At 36.7% G+C, this 20506-nt stretch overlaps 1 protein-coding gene across 1 annotated transcript in view; it reads right to left on the minus strand.

Annotated features, from left to right (window-relative positions):
• Positions 1 to 20506, minus strand: part of DCLK2 (doublecortin like kinase 2) — a 95890-nt gene that overhangs the window by 59953 nt on the left and 15431 nt on the right. The window contains 3 exon segments of the mRNA XM_063310177.1: positions 4287 to 4337; positions 6584 to 6688; positions 8305 to 8407. Of these exon segments, the coding sequence (XP_063166247.1) occupies positions 4287 to 4337; positions 6584 to 6688; positions 8305 to 8407 (259 nt within the window).

Raw genomic sequence — 20506 nt, forward strand, 5'->3', positions numbered from 1 at the left:
AAAATTTGTTATGTCTCCCAGGCTTGGTCACTGTAAGACTTCTGGATCATTCTCAGGAATTTTCCCTAAAAGTTTTATCTAGAAAGCATCCTTATTCTGAAAGGATATCTATTTCTCAGTCTGTGATGATACAAGGCTAAGGCTCAAGTAAATTGCATAATTTTACTTTAGCTCAAGTAAAACATTATGCAATTTGCTAATTTGTTTGCGAAGCATGATGTGAAAACTTATCCTGACAGAAACTATGGGCAACATAAGATAATTTGGTATATTTCGAATTATTGTTTTTAAAAATCCTGTTTTGTTTCAACTATCACTTGCTATGTCATTTTTCTTTCTACTAGTTGCTTTTGACAGGAAAAAAACTGGGTAAAATAAACAAGGAATTGACTGTCCAAACTAGATTTGTTCATCTATGACCTATGAATTATTCAACAAATCATTGTTAAAAAAAGACATGTAATTTATCATTACGGATAAATAATCCTGTTACCATCTGAATACTTTGCACAATTTTTCATAGAAAAAAATAAAATCATTCTGATTTGTACAAAGCTTGAGTCATTTTGGGCAGTATCATACCTAAGATAGTATAACTTCTTATTTTATTTAGTTCATTTTTGCCTCTTGAGGAAATTGCTCGTCCCAGCTTCTGCACACCAAGCAGTTCGAAAACATGCAAATGTGAGTAGATTAATTGGTACCGCTTCGGCGGGAAGGTAACGGCGTTCCGTGAGTCATGCTGGCCACATGACCCGGAAGTGTCCTATGGACAACGCCGGCTCCAAGGCTTTGAAACGGAGATGAGCACCGCCCCCTAGAGTCGGACACGACTGGACTTTACGTCAAGGGAAACCTTTACCTTTACCTTTACCTTGGATTAGTTCACATCACAGCTTAGGTCCCTTCTCATCTTGGTTTATATGGGCCCAGAGGGATTCTATCCTGCAAATGATTTCTGAGATTAAACACTCTGTAAGGCAGGTGAAGCTCCCTGCCACCTTAAAGGAGATAATGGAATGTGCTTTTTTAAAAAGCTCTTCTGGACCAATCTATTTTAACAACTGTTGGGTGGTGTCCAGTAATTCAGTGAAGGCAGTAGTATCACAGGTCCAGGAACTTTTACATGAAATGGACTATCTTCTGAATTCAGATCTGTCAGAGAAGTCATCCTCTGTTACAAGTTACAATATTTGTACTGGGAAGGAAACTGGGGAGTGATATTTATAGATTTGAGTGCTTTTGGTACCGTATCTTCTTGAAGTGCTTCAGAGAGCTAAGAGTTGCTTTATTCCTTTCTTACATCTCTAGTTACTATCAGAAAATGGTATTCAGAGACATCAGTTTGACCCTTGAGAATTCTCTTGGGGATCCACAAAAAATCTCATTTCCTGTTTAATTTGAGTAGGAAGCTCCTGGCAAGGATCAGATATGAGTTTGGAGCAGTCATCATTAGTAAATGATACCCAGTTGTGTTTTTAATTTCCTATTAATTCAGGCTGGGCATTTTGAAGGCCTCCTTTTTTCTTCAAACTGCAAGAGACAAGATATGGAACAAGCAGCTTCATAACTGGAATAGTTGCTAATTCTGGAGTTAGACTTCAAGACTCAGATGATATGCCTACTCTGGGTAATATTCTACAGTACATTTCCTTTAAGGAGCAGTTTCTCCCTCTGGTTGTCCTTCTAAATCCAGCACTGAAACTGGCCAACCATGTAACACTAATGCCAAGGAGAAATTTTATCAATTTGGATGATAAAAGTGTTGTCTCCTACCAGTAGGAAAGAGACTTCGCATAAAAACGGGTAAACTCTCACGTTTGGGTTACTGCAATACATTCACCATGGAATAATCCTTGAAGGTGGTTCAGAAATTGTAGTTGGCCCCAAATAGTACCTGTTACAAGTGCTACATTACTCCTGTCAAAATAGTTATGCTGGTTATCAGTTGCTTTTCAAGGTCAATTCAAAGTGCTTTTTGTGTACAGGCTAAGACCCAAGTTATCCACAGGAGGACCTATTCTTTAAATATGACTTCACATCTTATGTCTTCAATGGGACACTTTTTGCGGGTCCAACCACTGACTGTTGTCTCCTTCAAGTTAGACCTGACTCCTAAGACAACATGAAAATTTCCATTTTGTTTTCCTGAGATCTGTATTGTGGAACAAATTGTATTTGTGTCGAGTCAGATCCTTCCTTACTACAGTTTAGGACAGCCTTAAAAAGCTGTCTTATCAAAAGCCTTTTAGATTTCTTAGATTTTTTTTCTACTGTTCATATAATTTCTTTGTATTAAGTCAAACAAATCCATTTGGGTGTGGATGACACATACATTTGTAAATAAAATAAATGCACAAATAATATATTCTTTATTAACTGGACTCCCTAAGCTTTTTTATAATGCTTCAGCAGGACTCTGACATGCACCAACAATAGTTTATTTATAAGATCTCTGATGAACATAGCCATGCTCCCAACAATATAATTTATGCTTTAGTGTTTCCATGCTTTCCCAGAAAGAAGAAAATGCTTTTGGAGCCATACTGTTTTCAACTACAGTTCAGTTGCTGTTTTTTTTAATGAGTCTGTCAACTAGATATTTGGTTTCCATGGAAATCCTTGTAACAACTTACACATTTGAGTTCTGTAAAGAATATCTATAATAGGCAATAGAACATTAATTTAACAAGTGCTGTGTGAATGTCTGCAAGGATGAATATGCCAAACTAGATCTAAAATAAATAAACAAATAAGTAAGTCTTCAATATTTACTAGCCAACATGCATGCAGAATAATTAGCCTCTTTTCTCTGAGTTCACAGCATTACATTTCACAGTGATTAAGAATAGGTTTCACCACCTTGGCACTCTTCAGTTCTGTGCACTACAACACACAGAATACCCAGCCAGAATGTGAAAAGGTAACTGGGAATTTGGAGAGCTACAGTCTAACACATCTAGAAAATTCATTTTATTTTTAGACCACTTTTGATTTATGCAACGGCAACTTTGCATCCTGTAGTAAACATTTGGTTTCTTCCTTTATGTGCCTCTATCTTTACCAAGCAAATCACAAGGTATACAGCTTCCCTAAATCTATTGGGTACACAAAATAAAACAACAATTAGTTTACTCTCCTTGCATTTACAAAGTGACAGAAGTGAATTTTTAATTTTCATCTAGAAAGTCAATTTTCGGAGTCCTTATCTGGGAGAGAGCCAACTGGCCTTATTCAATAGCACCATTCCAAACAGGGTAAAATATAAATTGACAAAATGGAAAATCTTCTGAATAGCAACCTTATAATTGGGCTCACACAGGTGTGAATGATGAACCCACACAATATAAAGTCCATATTGCAATGGAAGACAAGGAAAAAGCAATCAGGGGATCTCCAGATACAACAAAAACAACAACAAGAAACCTATGTGCATGATGAATACTTTTTCTTCTTATTTTAAGTATGGTGTTATATTGTTCTGAAAGTTACTTATTTTAAGACTTTGAATCGCATCACTCAATGGCAGAAACCAGAAAGAACTTGGAAGCAATTTCAGAATACCAAATTCATATTTCACAACTTGTCAGGTTAACAGAACTAACACCATGTAAATGAAAAAGAAAGTTGCCATAGTGCTTTATCCTACCCAGAAAGGAAGGAAAACTTTCCTTTTCTGTAGTCAGTATTAAAATGTAAATCAGACTATTAGCTTTTCAGAAGACTAATAAATATTTTTTCCAGACTAGCAACTTTCACAAGTCTATTTACAAAACAGATGCATACTGTAAGCAAAACAGTTAATTCAATTGCATTCATCAAGACCTTGGAAGCCATCACTGTTATTCACAGCAACTGATAGATATACAAATTAATCTAACACAAATTAACTGGACTTTTATCTCTGACATGCTTTTCTACATAAGCAGGTTACAACATATGTTTTATTTCATTATTTAAAGTCTTTTCATTTTTTGTTGTTGTAACTATAAGTCTCCTACCTGGAATTTAGCTATATCAGTTAACACATCTTTCTCTAATAGTGATTATCTACTTAAATGACTTCTTAATAAATCAACTATCTGCTAATATAATATGTTAATATCATATATGCTGCTATTTTCCAAGTTCTTATAGAAAAGGGGAATAAGCCCATTAAGTCTTAGTTTTGCAAATCATAGAGATGTATAATGTAAAGGTAAAGGAATAGATAAACAGACAGAAAAGGTAAAATAAAAATGTAAGGGACAAGATGGTGGTATAAAGCCATAAGAGGAATGGCTCACCTGGGGATTTTGTTGAAGAGCATGTACTGGAGTAGTGGCCACCCCTCTTTACTGTACTCATTCAATTGATAAAAAAGAAAAAGAAGAAAAGTTAGTCATAGGTGAGAAGAGAAACATGATAAAGAGAAAAGGGGAAAATTCAACTGTTTTCTAGTAAAACACATAGAAAACCTACTTTATGTTTACTGCCACGTATAGTCCTCCTTAAAGTAACATAAGAACTAATTTAAATACACATTAAAATAAACTGTATTATGGAAATGGGTAGTGATGTGCAATGTCTCAAATCTGAATTATTTCAAGCTGAAACCAGTCTGTTGTAAGTGTGAAATGGAAAGTTACAAGCATTTTTAGAGTGCTTCAAGTGTAATCATGCTACGGGAAAGGTGAGGAAGTCAGTTTAGAAATAGGATAAACACATGACTTTAGCAGAGCATGCATAGTTTCTGAGGAATAAATTTAATTCAGGTCAGTTTAATTTTATTGTCAAACAAGACTGACTCCTATGTTGTCAAGCACACTACATTATTATTCACCTTGGTCCTCAAACTGTAGTGTACAAATGATACTTTTGATATTCGGCTTCCTTGTCACCTGAGAACTGCCCTGACTCAGCCCACCAACTTCTTCAATCAGACTTTAATAATGGTCACTGTTGTGTTTACATTCCCCATAACTTCTGATTTTGAGAAGCTGTTGCACACCCGTGGTTCTCCACAGATAATTATACCAAGTCAAAACTTCTGATTACCTGAACCTATTTCAGTCTGGGTTGAGGTCTGGTTAGCACATAATCAGCCATAGTTGCCCTAAACAGTGACCTCTTACAGGAAAGAGACAGAGTGAGTTGTGACTATTGATCCTGCTTCATTTCATCAGCATGATACTGTTAACCATTGTCTCCAGTTGGGGACTGGAGCCCCATTGTACAAAGGTGGCCCGCTAACTGTAGGGACAATCTCAGTAAATAGTACTGTGAGCTTGTGCCTCTACACCCCACCTCACCTCTGCCAAAAACAAAACAAAATTTTGTCTGTTGTATAATAGCACATTGTGTCCCTAGTGCTATTTAACACTTATGTGAAACTGCTGGACTTGGTTATTGTAGGTTCTGGAGCTGGTATCACCAATATAGAGATTTATTGATTTACTTACTTTATTTTAATACCACCCCATTGCTAAATGAGTTATGATGGTTTACACTTAAAAACAAAACCACTTATCTACAAACAGTTGAAATGAATTCATTAATAAATTATAACATTATTATTAAAATATAAAACTCATAATCACAGTAATTACTTGGTGTTCTGAGTGACAAAAGGCCATTCTGGACAACCTAGTTTTAGCAGCTTTTCTGAAAGTCAGGAGAGGGGATGCCACCTGGATTTCCAGGGGGAGAGCATTCCAGAGAGTTCGTGTAATGACTGAAAAGAACAGATTTCTTTCTCTTCTCTGAATTTCCAGTGAGAAGAAACTTTCAGCATATCTACCTGGTACACTAGGTGGGCAGATTTAGCTTGAAGCAATTGGTTCTATGGCTGCCTGGATTCAAAACCATACAAGGCTTTATAGGCCAAAATACGCCAAACTTTACATGGAGCCCTATTGGTGTTATATGTGTTATGTAATGGCTCTCACTTGCCAACAAGTGGACTGCTACACTTTGCACCAACTGCAGCTTCTGAGCAGTCTCTGGCTTTTTCCCTGCTCCCCCACCCCACTTCTGCCAAACACAAAACAAAATTTTGTCCCTCTATGGACCAAATACTTCAAAAAAGCATGTTTTGGGTCAGGCATGGGCCACATGAAAACAGCTGTTCCATGCATGGATCAATTTGTGCATGAAATATTTGGCACAGCCCTTAGATTTATAGTAGCTAAGGGCTATAAGTTGCTTTGTGGGAACTTGGTTGAGTACTCAGATCTTCCTTAAACACTTTCACATATTCCTTGTTGTTAGTGAATCACAGGCAATGATCAGTTATGGCCTTTCCTATGATCCCTCTATGGAATTCTCTCCCTAGAGATGTTTAAATATTACTGAACATTTAAGAGTGAGGTTAAGCTTTAATATTTGCTACAGCACATTACATGTTTTCTTCATATGGTTTTAGTTGTATTTATTCCTTATTTTATATTTCATTTTATTTATTGTAATGGCAGTTTTTGTAAGTTTTAAATGTTTAGTCTTTAATTTCTGACTGTTCTGACTCTTTGATTCTACTGGTTCTACTGCAGGGGTTGAGCCATGTATGAAAAAAAAAAAGTAACAGTTCTGCTTCCAATTACTGTACCTGAAGCTGGGGACTTGCTTCGACGTGAAGGTCCAGGACTTTTAGATCCAGAATACTTTGTTGTTCCAGATGCACGGGAATAAGATGATTTCATAACACGGCATTCTATAAATAACACAGATGGATAGTAGAATAAACATTTTCAGTGTATAGTCACTTCTAAGATTAAACCACCTATATTATTACAGTTCCTAAATAGTTATTACCAAATGAACAAAACACAGTTGACAACTCAACAAGTGGAGTTCATTTACAACAAATCTTTCTCCAAGTTGTTTTAAATCTACATTTGATTATTGATGCAAAATAAGACAGTGGAATGTAAATTTATGTTTTTCTGTACATTTGTGGGCAGGTTAACTATTCTATTAGTACAGTGTACAATCAGGTTTTTTTTTAATTCTATATCAGAGATAAATAGAACATTGTAATTTTTCAGTGGATGTATGCATGAAAACCCTGCAGGGTCAGGTTTGGTACCAAAATAATGTATTGAGATGAGAATATGATCAGAGGTATCAAGTTCCTAAATTCTAACTGTATATCTTCAAACCTTCCCTTACCAATAACAGACAGATGGAATCAAATGGTATCCAGCATAGGTAAATTCATCTATCTGGACACCTAGTAAAAGCCATGATATTGTCATGTTTCATGAAGCCATCATGCACATGATACAAATTACATGTCAGTTTTGTCATAATGCAAATTATATATAGTATGTCATGTGCTTCATATTATATATATACACACACACACACACACACACACACAAACACACATATGTATATATGTATATATACATATATTATATATAGTATGTCATGTGCTTCACAATGATTGTAATGTTACTTGTCCACTCTCATTCCTCCCCCATGGACACTATGGTTGTATCAGACAAGAACCTGAATAGACTATCAATAAAATGTAGTAATACTGGGAAAATTAAAAACAACTATCCATGTTAAATAAATTGAAGAAATAACTTATATTGTAAAGTGATTTAAACACTGGCCATTTCCTTATTAATGATTTTCTCTTCTTTCTTTTTTGGGGGGGGGGGTACCTTCAAGTTAGTTTTTGATTCCTGGTAACTGTCTGGACTAGTCCCTGTAATTTTCTTGGCAAGGTTTTTATCGAAGTGGTTTGCCATTGCCTGCTCCCTAGGGCTGAGAGAGAGTGACTGGCCCAAGGTCACCCAGCTGGCTTTGTGCCTAAGGCGGGACTAGAAGTCCTGGTCTCCCGGTTTCTAGCCTGTCTTAACTACTACACCAAAATGGCTCTCCCAGTAGCGAATTACAGTATCATCCAAGCATTGCTGTGCAGATAGAAGAATAATGAAGATGCCCTCTATATCATCACCACAATGGATCTGTTTTACCAGAAGACACTAGTGAGAAAATGATCTGTAAGGATTCAAAACATCTAAACCTGGAGCTGATTAAATGCTTTAAGTATTAAGTCAGGGGAGATGGGCGGTAATATAAATTTAATAATAATAATAATAATGTCAGCAATCAACTTGCTGTAAATTTGTTAGTGACTCAGATGGTTCAATGATATACCAAGTTTAATAAATAAATAATAAATATGCTTGTATACTCCTCCAGGATAACCATGTAAGATCAGACCATATATTGTCTTTATCCTGTCAGCCAATCAATACATACAACTGGCTTAATTCTTATGATTCATAACACGTTTTAGATGTGTATGCTTACCACTATGATCCAGTACAAAATCATCCTGAGCATAACGGTATTTTTCAGGTCCACAGGCAATAAAAACATCATCATCACCAAAAAAGTCTTGCAAGCAGGTAACCTTAAAAAAAAAGCAACACGTCATAAGGTGCCAACAGAGGCTTGGTGGAGTCTACATTTTGCACTTAATTTCTGCCTTGCATAGGCAATTATTGTTGCTTGTATCATTGAAAGTTAACACAAATAGAAAGTGAATGGGTAATGTTTGTACACTTTCTATTTTTTTCATTTTTCTACTACCCCAATTTCATGACTTTGGATGCTATATAAGAATCTCAACAGTAGTCTTAACATATAAATAATCACATCAATAAAAACTATCAAGAACAGGTAAAAGATGGTCATCCTTCTTCCCTACTAAGCCAGCAGTGAAGGGTCATTCCTGGTGTATTCCATAGAGCTGGGACCTCAACTCTTCCGACCCATGCTCCCTCACTTCTCAAGAAGGGAGCACCCTAAGAAGGCCCTCTCTGGATGACCTAAAAGGATGAGAAGACTCATTTTGAACAAGGCAATACTTAAAGTAATCCAGTGCCATGCTGTATAAGGTTTTATAGGTATAGCACTTTGAATTGGGCTTGGAAGCAGCAGAGCACCAATAAAATAAGTGTCATTCTACTGCAGGATCTACATGCAGGCAGTCAATATATCTCACACAGTTGTACCTTCCAAATTATCTCAAAGGAAGCCTCAGAGAGAGTATATTTTGCTATTCTAACCATGTGATAAGAGGTTATGAGTCATTGTCATCAGCAGCTTCTAGTCCAGGTACAGCCATTACCCATACACCAATCAAAGCTGGGCATAGGTCCTTTGGCCACAGGCTCCACCTGCTGCTCCATCAGCAGCCACAACTTCAAGAGTGCTTCCAAGTCGCAAACCTATTTCTTCAGAGGGAGCAGGCCCTCCATCTAGAGCCACAACTGGAATCCATTTTTGAGGAAGGCCAAGATCTCTGTAAATGAAGTGTAAGTGTGGTTTGCTTAGTCTTAGTCAAGTTTTCTCTATCCAGTCCCTGACATCCCCAAGACATTGATTAAGGACCTCCACAGCATTTCAACTCCACCCCAGCCCCAGCCCTAAAATGCAATTGATATAGGATAGTGATGGTACCTCACTCTGAACTGACAGGTGCCTTCTCCTAGCAGTTCCACATAGATGTTAAATAACATTGAAAAGAGAACCAAGTTCTGTGGTGTCCCACACTAGAGCAAGCATCAGCTTTATCTTTCTTCTCCCATAACCACTGAACGGGACTCCCCAGTCAATGCCACATGGTACCTCCAGACCCTAGTCCAGAAGGATACCATGGTCTATTGTATCAAAAGCTGTTAAGACGTCCAATAGGACCAGAAGGTCCTAATACATCCATTTCCTGGTCAACAGGAGGAGGCCTTTGTGCAACTTCATGTTGTGTACCAGTTACGCCCTTTCCTGGACCGAGAGGCCCTTCAAGCAGTCACTCACGCCCTGGTCACCTCCCATATAGACTATTGTAATGTGCTCTACATGGGACTACCCTTGAAGAGTATCCAGAAGCTTCAACTGGTCCAGAATGCAGCCACACGGGCAATCCTGGGTGTGCCAAGGTTTCCACATGTAACACCTTTGTTGCATGAGCTGCACTGGGTCCCAGTGTTCTTCTGGGTCCAATTCAAGGTGTTGGTTATTACCTTTAAAGCCCTACATGGCATGGGACCAGGATATCTAAGGGACCATCTTATCCTGATTACATTGATCCACCCCATCCGGTCAAGCAGGGAAGGCATGTTACAGACCCCATCCGTAAAAGAATTCCACCTAGCAGGTCTCGGAAGCGTGCCTTCTCCCGCCCTTTGGAATATCCTTCCCCCAGAGGTGAGACAGGTTATCTCTCTCCTGGACTTTTGAAAAAGATTAAAGACCTGGTTTTGCCAGCAGGCTTGGAATGGAAGGGGGAATAGTTGTACTTGGGGATGGCTAGTGCCCTAGTGTGACTTCTGATGGACCTACTATACTCATGGTCTGCTAAAGAACTCTCAACCATCTTGATTCCATTACATTCTTATTTTTACTGTATTTATTGTATTTATAACTGTTTTGGTTTTTAATTCTATTTTATTGTACCACCCAGAGTCCCTCTCTGGGAGGGAGATGGGCGGTGATAAAATTTAATAAATAAATAAATAAATAAATAAATAAATAATGTTCCTTCTGTTCCAAGGCTTACGTAGAGCCAGATAATGTGCTTTCTATAGGACTCTCTGTAGCTCATTTCCACCAGTGTCTCAAAGAAGAAAAGTTGGATCAAGGCATGGCCTCTTCAAGAGAGGGTGCACCATCACGTTCCTGGTGGCATAGCACCTATCCTAAAATAAGCATTGATCACCCCCCAAATCCAGTCAGCTGTGACCCTCCGGCAACCCAAAGGAGTGAGGATGGGCATGGATCAGCCCCAAAGTGGGAAAGCTCATAATATGCTGCACCCAGAGGTGAGATTCGCCCCATCGTTCCTGGCCTTTCAGCGGAGTCTGAAGACCTGGTTCTGCCACCTCACTTGGGGTGGAGAGGGGAATAGATCTACATGGGGATGGTTGCTATAGACCACTCCTCCCACACTTGGACTGCTTTAGATTCTTCACCACTTGGATTCTTTATTTTTACCTCTATTTATATTATTTATTACTGTATTTTATTCTGTGTATTTATGGGTATGGTTTTTAATCGATTGTTGTAAACCGCCCAGAGTCCCCGACAGGAGGAGATGGGCAGGGATAAATTAGATAAATAAATAAATAAATATCCACTTCCTCACATTCATAAGCTCAAAAGAATTTCCATCTGACATCGTAAGACATTACCCCAGTCACCTTACCCAGCTGTATTCAGCTGGTATATGACACTGAGGAAATGTAAGCAATTTTATCTGTAAAGATCCATGGAAAACTTCACAACAGCCTGCAGAATTCATGCCTTTCCCATCCTTCCCAAAAGGATCTAGGTCATCCTGAACAGGGCTGCTGGGTGGGAATCTGTGGACAAAGTAATGGAAAGAAATAACACACCTTTTGCTGCCTTTATCATCACCATGTAGTGCCAAGTTTGGGCACATACCAGTGTTCGCTCATACTTATTTCTGGATTTCCACCATCATCATTCTAGTCATCCTTTCACTTAATTTCCCCTACCTCTACTGAGAGTTGAGTTGAGAACCAGAGAGATACTTAGGACTGGGGACTGAAAGAGGCCTTGTAGAAACAACTGTCAAGAGTCTACCCATCCACTTGTACCAGAATCAGACTCAAAACTGAACTGCCAAAGTGCCCTCCAAATATAGTAGGCATTTGGAATGGACTATTGTAATAGGTCCATTGCCCTCACAGAGGTCCAGGCTGCTCCCGATTTGTAGATCGACAAGAAAGTGATCTGACCATGGCAAAGACTGATGACAGTGTCCTCTGTATCCAGATCATGTCTCATGTACTCTGAAGTGAAAACCAGATCAAGTACATGCCTATTCCAATGAATAGAGGCCAAAATAACCTGGGACAATCTCTCTTGAGGTCACAAACTCCTAGACTGCTCCCAAGTCAAGGAGGTGAAAATAGTCCACCACTAGAAGCTTGTCTGACTCCAACTCTGACCCCAAACTGCTAATGTGGAGCTCTGGGATGGCCACTGTAGGATGATGGCACAGGCAGTATAGCAGCAGGCTCCGTATAGTAGCCCGATATAATATAATGGCATTAACATCCAGATATCATGACAGTGTTACTGGCTAGTGCTAAGGTCATCTCAATGATCGTGTCCACACACCTCCCCCCACTTGTTTGTGGCCTGCATGAATGAGTCTAATCTACTTTTAAAGGTATGTACTCTGGCATCGTCACTATTTTGTGAAAGTGAAGTCTGTTGGTGTTCTGGCTGCTTCAGGACCCAAAACCTGGGAAAGTAAATTTCTTATGGCCACCATCCTTATTGTTGCCCAATAAAATCTTTTAATACATGCCAGGTTTGCATGTTCATCCATCACTAGATTGAATTCTATACAGATCTAGCATTAATCTAGAGTCTGAGTCCAAGGCATCCAATAATCCAGCCACCCAGGCCCAGGATTTGGGCAATGGATTAGATGGGACCTATACCAACATGTGGATTCCCTTCTACTCTAACAATGTAGCCAGCCCTTGCTGTCATACCTACTTCTGTCACTATCCCTATGTAAACGTCAGCCTCTTGGTCTCTGGAGCCACTGCTCAGTCCCCACCTCTGGGATAGTAACATGCAAAACTTTTCTTCAGCCTTAATTATCCACAAGGTCAACCATTCAATTTACAAAAAAAATATCTTCCAAACCTAGCCCTACCATCCTAGTACTAACATATCATCACCTATTCCCATCCTCAAAATTCTTACCACAGACCCTTCTTCCTCAATACACTATTTGTACTGTTGAACTTACTTTGGACCTGGGAGCTACCTTATATCCCCCATTCCATCACTCTAGAGTAGTTTCCTCCTTTGCTTCTGTCTCTCATTCCAGAGGCAGTTCTCAAAACCAAATTAAGGTCAACTCCACTTTCTCCCTCCTAACCAGATCCTTAGTCTGTGGAGAAATAGCTCAGTGCTTCTACTCCAGTGCAGCAGTGGTGGCTTCACAAGGCCACTGGAAACACTGCCTCCAACTGTCTGCCTCTGTTTCCCACTCTAAGCTTCCCATTCTCTGCTCACTATCCCAGCAACTCCACTCTCACCAATCCTTGCTGACATAATGTTGCAGCTGCCTCTTTCTAACTCAGCCAGCTGAATTAGAAAGGACTGCAAAATAATCAAAGACTGCAACAACTATCCTGTAAGGAAAGGATACAGAAAGTGAAGAAGACATGATTAAACCTCATCATGTGGAGAGAAACATTATCAAACAAACTTGAATAGTAGGAGATTCAGGGAATGACAAAAGAGATTGCTCCTTTAGATAACACAGGACTAACCAATAGACTTCACTTTCACAAAATAGTGACAATGCCAGAGTGCATACCTTTAAAAGTAGATTAGACTCATTCATGCAGGCCACAAACAACTGAATATAAATACACAGATACCTTTAAGGATAAAATTGTTTTTGAACCATGACTGAAAGAAATTATAACAAATGCTTCTTATCCAATATCGATACATTATAAAATGAATGTAACTTAAAGCAAAGTTTGATCTATTATTTGCTTAGCTGTCTTGGCAATTTCCTCTACTCATTTTTAGCTGTCTTCTAAGATGCATTTGATATCATTTGTTTAAAAGCATTATTACAATAGTCTGTGAACTCCTGTACAACTCTATTTGGAATTGCCCTTCTGAAGTGTTCGATACCTGCAGGTGATCAAAACGTTGCCATCACGCTGTTATTGGAGGCTGCCTCCAGAAACTTGTGATTCATTTTTAAAGATAATTTGACTTAGAGCTGGACTTGTGATTTTATTGTATGATTCCATTTAGGAGCACTGAGCATTATGATTGTGTAGAAGATTCCTTCCCTTGATTATGCTATCACTGGCAGCAAGGCTGATGGGAAGGCATTCTTGGTGGCTTCTCCCAAGCTTTGTCTTCCAGCAAGCAAAATTGTTTTTGTTTATTTTTTAAATTTAGCCAGGACCTTTGATGTATTGTATAGGCATGTTTTGGCTATGGAGCTGGAGAAGTGTGAAGGATATTTTCATGGTTTAATTTTTTTAAAAAAATAGGAATTGTGTTTTTATTCATTTATTTTGCTAATGGCTTTTCTGGCAAAAAGGTAGGTTATAAATCCCATAATATAAATTCATAAATAATAGGCTAACTGAATTAGACAATGGAACATACTGTACAGAACAGGCATTACCAACATCTTGTATGATAATAAGGAATATCTTATCATGGTTATGATATTGGGAGTCATTCCTAACACTTTCCTCCCTTCTGACACAAATGCTTCCATTTTAACTTTTATTGGTAATAGTGATTGATTCCATGTTACTGGCTGGTTAATATTGATTAAATAGGGAATCTGATTTATTTTTTGTCCTGTTTTCATACTTATAACATGAGCATTCCCCCTTACCCTTGTTCAACATCCTCAAAGACTTATACTGGCTTTCTACAAGCAGTTTTGCCATTTACCACCTCGATATGGAAGAGAAAAACTTATACACACACAATTTCTAAATGATGCTGCCCAGAGAGTTTACAGATAGACTGTTCCAAATAAATTAATGAATGAGGCTTTAGCTGCAGCCTGAATACTTAAGCAAGGTTGGAATGATCAGGGCTATTTACAACAAAGGAGAAAGTGAATACTTTTGGTCTCCTCTCACTTAAAAGATTATTCCCCATTCCATCTAGACTAGCCCTAAATGATGAGATGCATTTAGGAAAGATTATTTATTTACCAGATCTGGAACTCCTGACAAACCTGCACATCGGTCATAATTTTAGGAATCAAGCCACTGCTTTTTCCATGACAATTTATCTCATGATAATTAGGAATAAACAATAGTTTTCTTTGCATAGCCTAAAGTCAGCAACAGTTCATTGATGAAAGACAGAACAGCTTTCTTAAAAATAAAGAAAAACAACTTTTCAACCATTATTTCTAAAGATAGTAATCATATTTGATGGTTAAATTAATATGTTTTATTTTACCCCAGGAAAGCTATCTGAATTTCATTCTAGACAGGAAGTATAAAAGAAAGAAAAATACCATTTAACAAAAATATGTGGATGGTGTGAAGACTCAGGCTGAAGAGTATACATTTTTATAAAAAATCAGTCCAACTCCACTTAATAACACTTACTCTTTAGTAAGTATATTAATATTTCTTACTATTGATACCATTTTTTCACTTTTAATTTCATTTGCAGAACAGGGATGTTTGTATTTTTTATCCCATGGCAATAATAAATGCTGGCTGGATTGGAGGAAGGCTTTTGCTGCTTGCAATAGACAAATGCTCAAAATATCAATTATTTTCAGCTTTTTCAAACATAATTTGTACAAGGCACTTGAAAGCAGTGCAGTTGTCATGGTAGCTAAATCATGGATAAAAGCAGGCTGAGTTTACAGTAAGACCATCTGTAGGCTGAAATATGCAGCACTGAACATTTGCAGGATTCTATTACCAAGTTAAGTGACAAGCCCTCTCCACCCAACAATCAGTTGGCTTGAGCATAACCTAGGACAAAGGATAAACATCGACACTGTCTGCTTTTCTGAGGGTAAATTAACTACTAAATTTGAATCAGTCTGACAAGTCAAATGCGTAACTCTTTCCTAGCTTGCCTCACCCACAGAAATACAACAAATACAACAGATTCTTTTTATAAAGATCTCTCCTTTTTTTAAAAAAATGCCTTAAGAGAGATAGCTAATGTATAGGATATTATTCAATCCATCCTTTGAAATGCTCATTGTGCAACAGCCAGAAAACATATGCTATAAAATAGTTTTCCATCTTAGATTCTTCTTTGTCTTCCTGTTCTATCATCTCATACTGATTCTTTTTCTGTTGTGCCAATTATATCTAATGTATGCTTATGAATTAAAAATAGTATAAGAAAAACACAGGGAAAATGAAGTATGAAGCTATATGCAAATACAGGAAAAAGAGCGTTACAAATTTTAATAAATACATGTATGTTATGGCCTCTTATATTCTGAAAAGAGATCTGGAATTAAATAAATGTTTGAGTATAAACATAGTTACAAAATCTGAATTTTATTTATATTATCTCATCCAAAGTATGAAGAACTTGATAATTTATTTTAATACCTTAAAGTTTTAATACTAATGTTGTATCTGCATTTTTAGTCAATTGCCACTGCAAATTATAAACACTGAATAATCCTTGAGTTCCTCAATAAATCACCTTACACTGAAAAAATACAAATCTTAGGATTCTTATCATAACATTTTTATTGGCTAATCAATTTAATTCAAAAATACCAGCAAAATATGCTACAGTCTACTGAGGGGAGACATGTACAAAGGAATTTGTAGTATATGGTATATGCCAGTTTTCTTTTCCAACAGCATCTTTTTGTATGTGGTTTAAAGAATAAAACAACTGGAACCAGCTTATAAAAGAACGTTGTGTGTGGATTTGCAAGATGCAGTTTTCCCTAGCAAATCTTGGGTGCAGCCCATAGAGACCCCACTCAAAATGTTGCTGCAGATTTTTTTTTTTATGTGAAAAAAGGGCAAAATATTAAGGACACAGGACCTTCACCCATATGCTTGTTCTCATCTACTTTTTAAAGTATAATTCCTGGCATGCAACTTGCTGGGTAAGTGTATTTCTTTAAAAAGGATGCAGAGTCACGGTTTTCAGGATTTTACATATTTCAGAAACAAACGTTAGATATACTTTGCTTGCAACTTCTATGTAATGTTTGATACTGAAAGCAATCTATTATGACTTCATATTCATGGATTTTAATTGTAGTCCAGCCAAACAGTATTTTTTTAATGATTCATCATGCTATTAGCATTAACTGGATTTTTAAAAAGTGCTTAAAATGGCTAACAGCAACATCAACAAATTAATATTTATATTTACACATGTGGATTTTTTAAAAAAAGTCTGTACAAGCTGAAAATACAAATGTTCCTGGACATTTTCCTACTAAAAATAGTCTTCCAGCCATCCTTTAACATATTCACCATCTAATATTATAGATCTGTTTCCATCTGTTCTGGAATCTTCCCCATCAGAACAGATTTTATTGTACAAATTTTGCTTAAGAAGAAAGCTTACAACTCAATTCTCTTAAAAGCTAATTCAAGTAATCCTGGCTATCTGCACTGTTCTTGTAAATATAAGAGCTTGCTTCTAGAGCTCTGGTAAGTGGACCCATTCCAAGCTAGCTGCATTGCTTCCAAGATGCAATCATAATAGATTCCTAAATCTGGCACATCTCCAAGTAAATGAAAACAAGGTTCTACTGTTTAAAGACAAATACTGGAAAGCATTCTATCTTTGAAAGGGAAGGAAGCTTCAATGGAAAAGAAAACCATCCTCAACCCCAGATGTGAGTTACAGTAAAACATCAATCAAGCATAGATACTGGCATTCTATTCTGTACAAGATATAATGCTTTCTGTGGCCTTGGACAATATTAACATCAAGAAAACAGGACATGGGTTAACATTTTGCAAGAGGAAATGCTCTGCTTAATAGACAAAGGAAAGGAAGTCTAAATGTACAGTAGACCCACTAATAATTGGAAATGTATGTGCTGAGGAACAATACTATCTTATTAAGCAATGATTAAATAAATCACTTTCATAGTAATTGCTGAAACAGAATGTTAGGATATAGTTAAGAACAGTATGTTAGACTTGGATCCTTCTTCTGCAGTTATTGCAACAGCTGATAACAATCCTTAAGAAAACATATTTCACTAAGCACAGTTCAGGCAGCATTTTGAATTTTTAAGCAAAAATTATTTTGGGGAATGCAAAGATGCAAACGTACGTTCTCTGCAACTCCTTAAACCAAAGTTGCATTAACAGCTAAATTATTATGTGGCTCATAAGCCTTTCCCAATAATTTCTTTTTTTTTTAAAGTGTAATCATATTGACCTTTGATAAAGATGCATTTCTGATTACAATTTTATGCCTGCTCCACTTTAAAGAGCAACTCCGTAAGACTTTCATCGTACACAGGATTCTATATGAATCACTGAAGTAGCTGAACTTTTTCTAAGGTTCTGAGGCGGCTTCAAAAGCTGCATGCTTAGTTTCATCGGAGCACTTTTTTCAAATCCTTTGCAAAGTTGTACCAAAAAGTGATCCTTGACTTAAAATGTTATGGTGGACAATATCAACCATTTTGAGGGAATTTCTTAAGTAGGCTTGTTCGTTCTGAGCTGGAAGGATTCCCCCCCCCCTCATACCCTTAGAATATCTCTATGTGAAAATTCATACGCTTTATATATTATATGATGGATTGTGGGATGCTGTTTCTTCTTTTTTCAACTTGTAGATTCCTTTGGTGCAACTACCCTATGAAAATTGTTACATCAGAATTTCATGTAGAATGTTAAACTGCTGCCCAACTGCCTTAAGAAATTTCTAAAAAGATTTTTTTTTTAAAGACTGAGACAGCATACGGCAGGAAATAGTCACTTCCTGAAGGTCCAATCTCTAAACTTCCAAAATGAATGATTGAATAAATATTCCAGAAACGAATAGCCCACAAGACAACAGTACAAAGCAAAATTAACCTTTAAGTAAGAAAAATAAACTTTTGGAACTGCCAGTCTTGAATACCAAACATGCAGTGCATGCAAGGTAACCTAATAATCTTTCTGAGCCAAAGAGTTCTGCAAGGAAAAGTGGGGGAAAAAATTGAAAAGCAAGAGAAGAGACGCTTACTGGCTACGGGAAATGTTTAGAAGCTGCAATTTCTTCCAAAGGAAATGTTAGAAAGTGCTGACTGAAACGGTGTCTAAACTTTGGGGACCTGCCATTTTCACTACTTTCTTATTTTACACCTGTAAACAATTGAAGGTATGTAGTAAGAATGCATTCAAATTTGCAGAAAAAATGTTGTGCTTAACTTTCTACCATGTTGAGTTCGTGTTAGCTTGTTTCCCTGAAACATACAATTTGACCAGGGTGCCTAAATTTTTGCACAGAACTGCATGAATAGTAATTTGGAAATACATGGATATTAACATTAACATTACTAATAAAATATACACGCCCCTAGAGATGATGACCTTTATTGATACAAGGATATTTAATATAATATGTAATTAATTTAGTCAACATCTTCCATGCTCTCTGGAAAGATCTATAATCAGGCTTAGTAAGTGACTTTTAAGATAAAGTGGGAGACCATTAATTATGTCTGAAAGTCCCAACTTACACTGAGTATTCATATTCACATACACTCCCTTATACACATGCAAAAAACAGAGACTTTGAGAGACTGCTAGTGTGTCTCTCTGTTATATCACTAAAATACAGGCAAACATTATTTCATACATATCACGGATTACTACTATCATTCTATGAATGATGTCACTGTTCAAACCAGCAAAGATCACTGCTATACAGCTTTGAACTATCAGAAAAATGTAACTCTAATCAAAAGGAATTTATTCTAATTCCAGTAACAGAAATTCATATTGACAACATTACTTTTACTTACCCAATTGCTATCTCATTAAAACCTACACAAAGCTATTGATAGTACATACTGTAATACAAGTCACATGCATTGGGGTACTAAGAGTTATTGGTGAAGGAAAGAGTGGGAATGAATTTTTTAAATAAGAATTTTATTAAGTTTGAAACAAAGATAAAAGCTACAAAAAAGCAAAAAACTACAAAAAGAAAAGAAAAAAAAACTAGAAGAGTATAAAACACAAGAAAAAAGAATTTTGAAGATTACAAAGAGGTGACTTCCAACTTTCAACAACAAGAATATACAGCAATTTCCATAACCAATCCCTTACTCTCTATCAAACCAAGATCACATTATTTCTATAAATCATTCTATTAGGACATTATAAAAATCACTAAACACAATTGCTCCTTCTCCTTATATTAAAAGAAAAAGAAATATATAAACCTCCAAATCAACTTCCCCCCAAAAAACAACATTTATTTAATTTTCCTTCCCACCAGTATTCTATATATTTCTGTCCACTATAATAGAAATCAAATTATAAAAACATTTAAATTGTTTACTTTTATAATTAATAATACTATAACAATCTTAACCCTATTAAACCTAAACCCAAGGAATTATTATATCTTACAAATCTTAAAAATCAAACAAATCTAAAAGCAATCCAGTAAATCTAATCCAAATCATTAAAGATAAAATCATACAAGCCTTAATATCAATCCAAAACAAACACACATACACACACACATCTTAATTTTTTACCCCACCTCAAAATATGCCAAAACATTTACCTATCTCCATATTATATACAAGGCATTTTTCATATAGAAATCAATCAGCCCAACTGCCCCCCTTGGAAACTCAGACTTCTCAGTAAAAGAAAAAAACCTCCCACAGAACAGAGCCTCTTCTTTCCAATAACAATCCATAAAAAAAAAAAAACTGCATTTGTGACTTGCAATTCAGTCTGTTCTTTTAACTCCTTCAATACCAAAATCTGGTCATCTG

The sequence above is a fragment of the Candoia aspera genome, chromosome 8 (assembly GCF_035149785.1).
Source record: "Candoia aspera isolate rCanAsp1 chromosome 8, rCanAsp1.hap2, whole genome shotgun sequence".
In the NCBI taxonomy this organism is placed as follows: Eukaryota; Metazoa; Chordata; class Lepidosauria; order Squamata; family Boidae; genus Candoia; species Candoia aspera.